The following is a 1,942-nucleotide window of genomic DNA, read 5'->3' as shown; positions in this document are numbered from 1 at the left end:
CCGATGGGGAATCTCACGCGTCTTTACGGTATCTCGCTGGGGCTTGTGAGCCACGCGCTTAACCGTAACCTTAAGAGGTCGTTTAAAGCCTCTAAAGGAAAGATTCTTGGTGGTGGGAACTCAACCTATCGCGAGCCGCTCGAGACTTTGATTAAGGTAACTAATTAAGTTTGTTTTTAATTCTTTGTCCGTTTATACTTTATAGTATAGCTTATTCCTCTACATATTCTAAAGTTGTTAATAATTTAGTAATATAGACATTATTTTTAAATGGTTGGCGTAGAGATTAAAACAGAAATTAGAGGAAATATCAAAAACAGTATAAATGTAAGCTATTGTTCTTTCTATAAGATATATATAATTCCTGAATTATAAAAAAGAATTAAATCAGAGATATATAATATTTTTTGTATGGACGAACATGTAGTTTGTGTTATAGTATGGCGATGTATCATGTATCACCACATAAATTCAAATATGTTATCTAAAAATTAAACTTTTGGTCGTACGTGTATAATTGAATAAGCCTCGTAGGATGTAAGATACGGTATGAATTTGCTAGTTTTGGACGCACGGAATGATATAATATTCGTGCATATCTTAATATTCTAGATCGAGTCATAAGTGGATGTGGTCTTGTTGTGTGTGTGAGCCAGAACGCGTAAAAGAGAGTAAATATCACATGGCCGACGCACATTTTAGTACAATTGAACAATGATCTAACGGGTCCCATTTTCTACTTTAACAAAAAACATCAATATGGTCCATATTCGAATCCAACTGTATTCACGTGCATGCGCTCATACTCATTAGATTGTCACCGTCATTTCATGTGTGGCTACAATAACGTTGATTTGCAAGGCACGAGGTTATAAGCTAATCATGTATTAAGAACCGAAAAGAAAAACTTTATTTCAGAATTCAAATTATTTTAATTTGATGATGTTAATCATAGTCAAACCAATTTTACTAAATGACAAAAAATAAATTTAATTTTTGGTATGAAATCTTCTGAAAATATATTTTGATGGAACTTTTTTCTTTTGGTATAGGGTTTACGTAAAACATGCGACAAGGACAAAGATTGCCGGAAAACTAGCCGGAACTTAGGGGAGCTAGGTCAGACGAGCGGCGGTTCCATCCTCGTGAGCAAAGCAGTGATTGTCGGTCCGTACAAATCCGACAACTTTACGACGATCACTCAAGCTATTGCAGCCGCACCTAATAACACTAGACCAGAGGATGGTTACTTTGTTATCTACGCAAGAGAAGGTGTCTACGAAGAATATATTGTTGTTGAGATGAACAAAAAGAACTTAATGCTTATCGGAGATGGGATCAATAAGACGATTATTACTGGGAACCATAACGTTATTGACGGTTGGACTACGTATAATAGCTCAAGCTTTGGTTGGTATTTTTATCTTTTTCTTTTTTTGTAGGAATTGAGCCAAGCAGTTTACTTAGTTTGTGATATATAACTGTATATTTATTTTCTAGCTGTAATTGGAGAGCGGTTTATGGCGGTTGATGTTACATTCAGAAACACAGCCGGACCTGAAAAACATCAGGCTGTGGCTTTGAGGAACAACGCAGAAAGTTCAAGCTTTTATCGGTGTAGTTTTGAAGGCTATCAAGATACTCTCTACGTCCATTCTATGAGACAATTCTATCGCGAATGCGATATCTATGGTAATATAATGCCTCATTTTCCATACTTATTTTATTTATTAACTGTTTTTGGGATATAATTTTTAAAACTAGGCTCAAATTTCACAACTTTTATATATTTTCTTTAGTAGTTTGAACTTACCAAAAATAACAAAACTTGTCAATCATATATATAGATTCTTATATTTGGAATGATCATGTGATCCTTGATATAATTTGCATCCACAGGGAGGTGATCTATGCAATCTAGTGGAGCTAACTCTTCTATACC

At 34.7% G+C, this 1,942-nt stretch overlaps 1 protein-coding gene across 1 annotated transcript in view; it reads left to right on the top strand.

The window, feature by feature from the left end:
* LOC104767425 (probable pectinesterase/pectinesterase inhibitor 25) overlaps positions 1-1,942 on the top strand; it is a 7,731-nt gene that overhangs the window by 1,667 nt on the left and 4,122 nt on the right. Inside the window, exons 2-4 of the mRNA XM_010491453.2 lie at positions 7-156; positions 1,053-1,410; positions 1,501-1,692. Of these exons, the coding sequence (XP_010489755.1) occupies positions 7-156; positions 1,053-1,410; positions 1,501-1,692 (700 nt within the window). The remainder of the gene's footprint in view (positions 1-6; positions 157-1,052; positions 1,411-1,500; positions 1,693-1,942) is intronic.

The sequence above is a fragment of the Camelina sativa genome, chromosome 19 (assembly GCF_000633955.1).
Source record: "Camelina sativa cultivar DH55 chromosome 19, Cs, whole genome shotgun sequence".
NCBI classification, from domain to species: Eukaryota; Viridiplantae; Streptophyta; class Magnoliopsida; order Brassicales; family Brassicaceae; genus Camelina; species Camelina sativa.
This window is presented reverse-complemented; position numbering and strand designations above follow the sequence as displayed.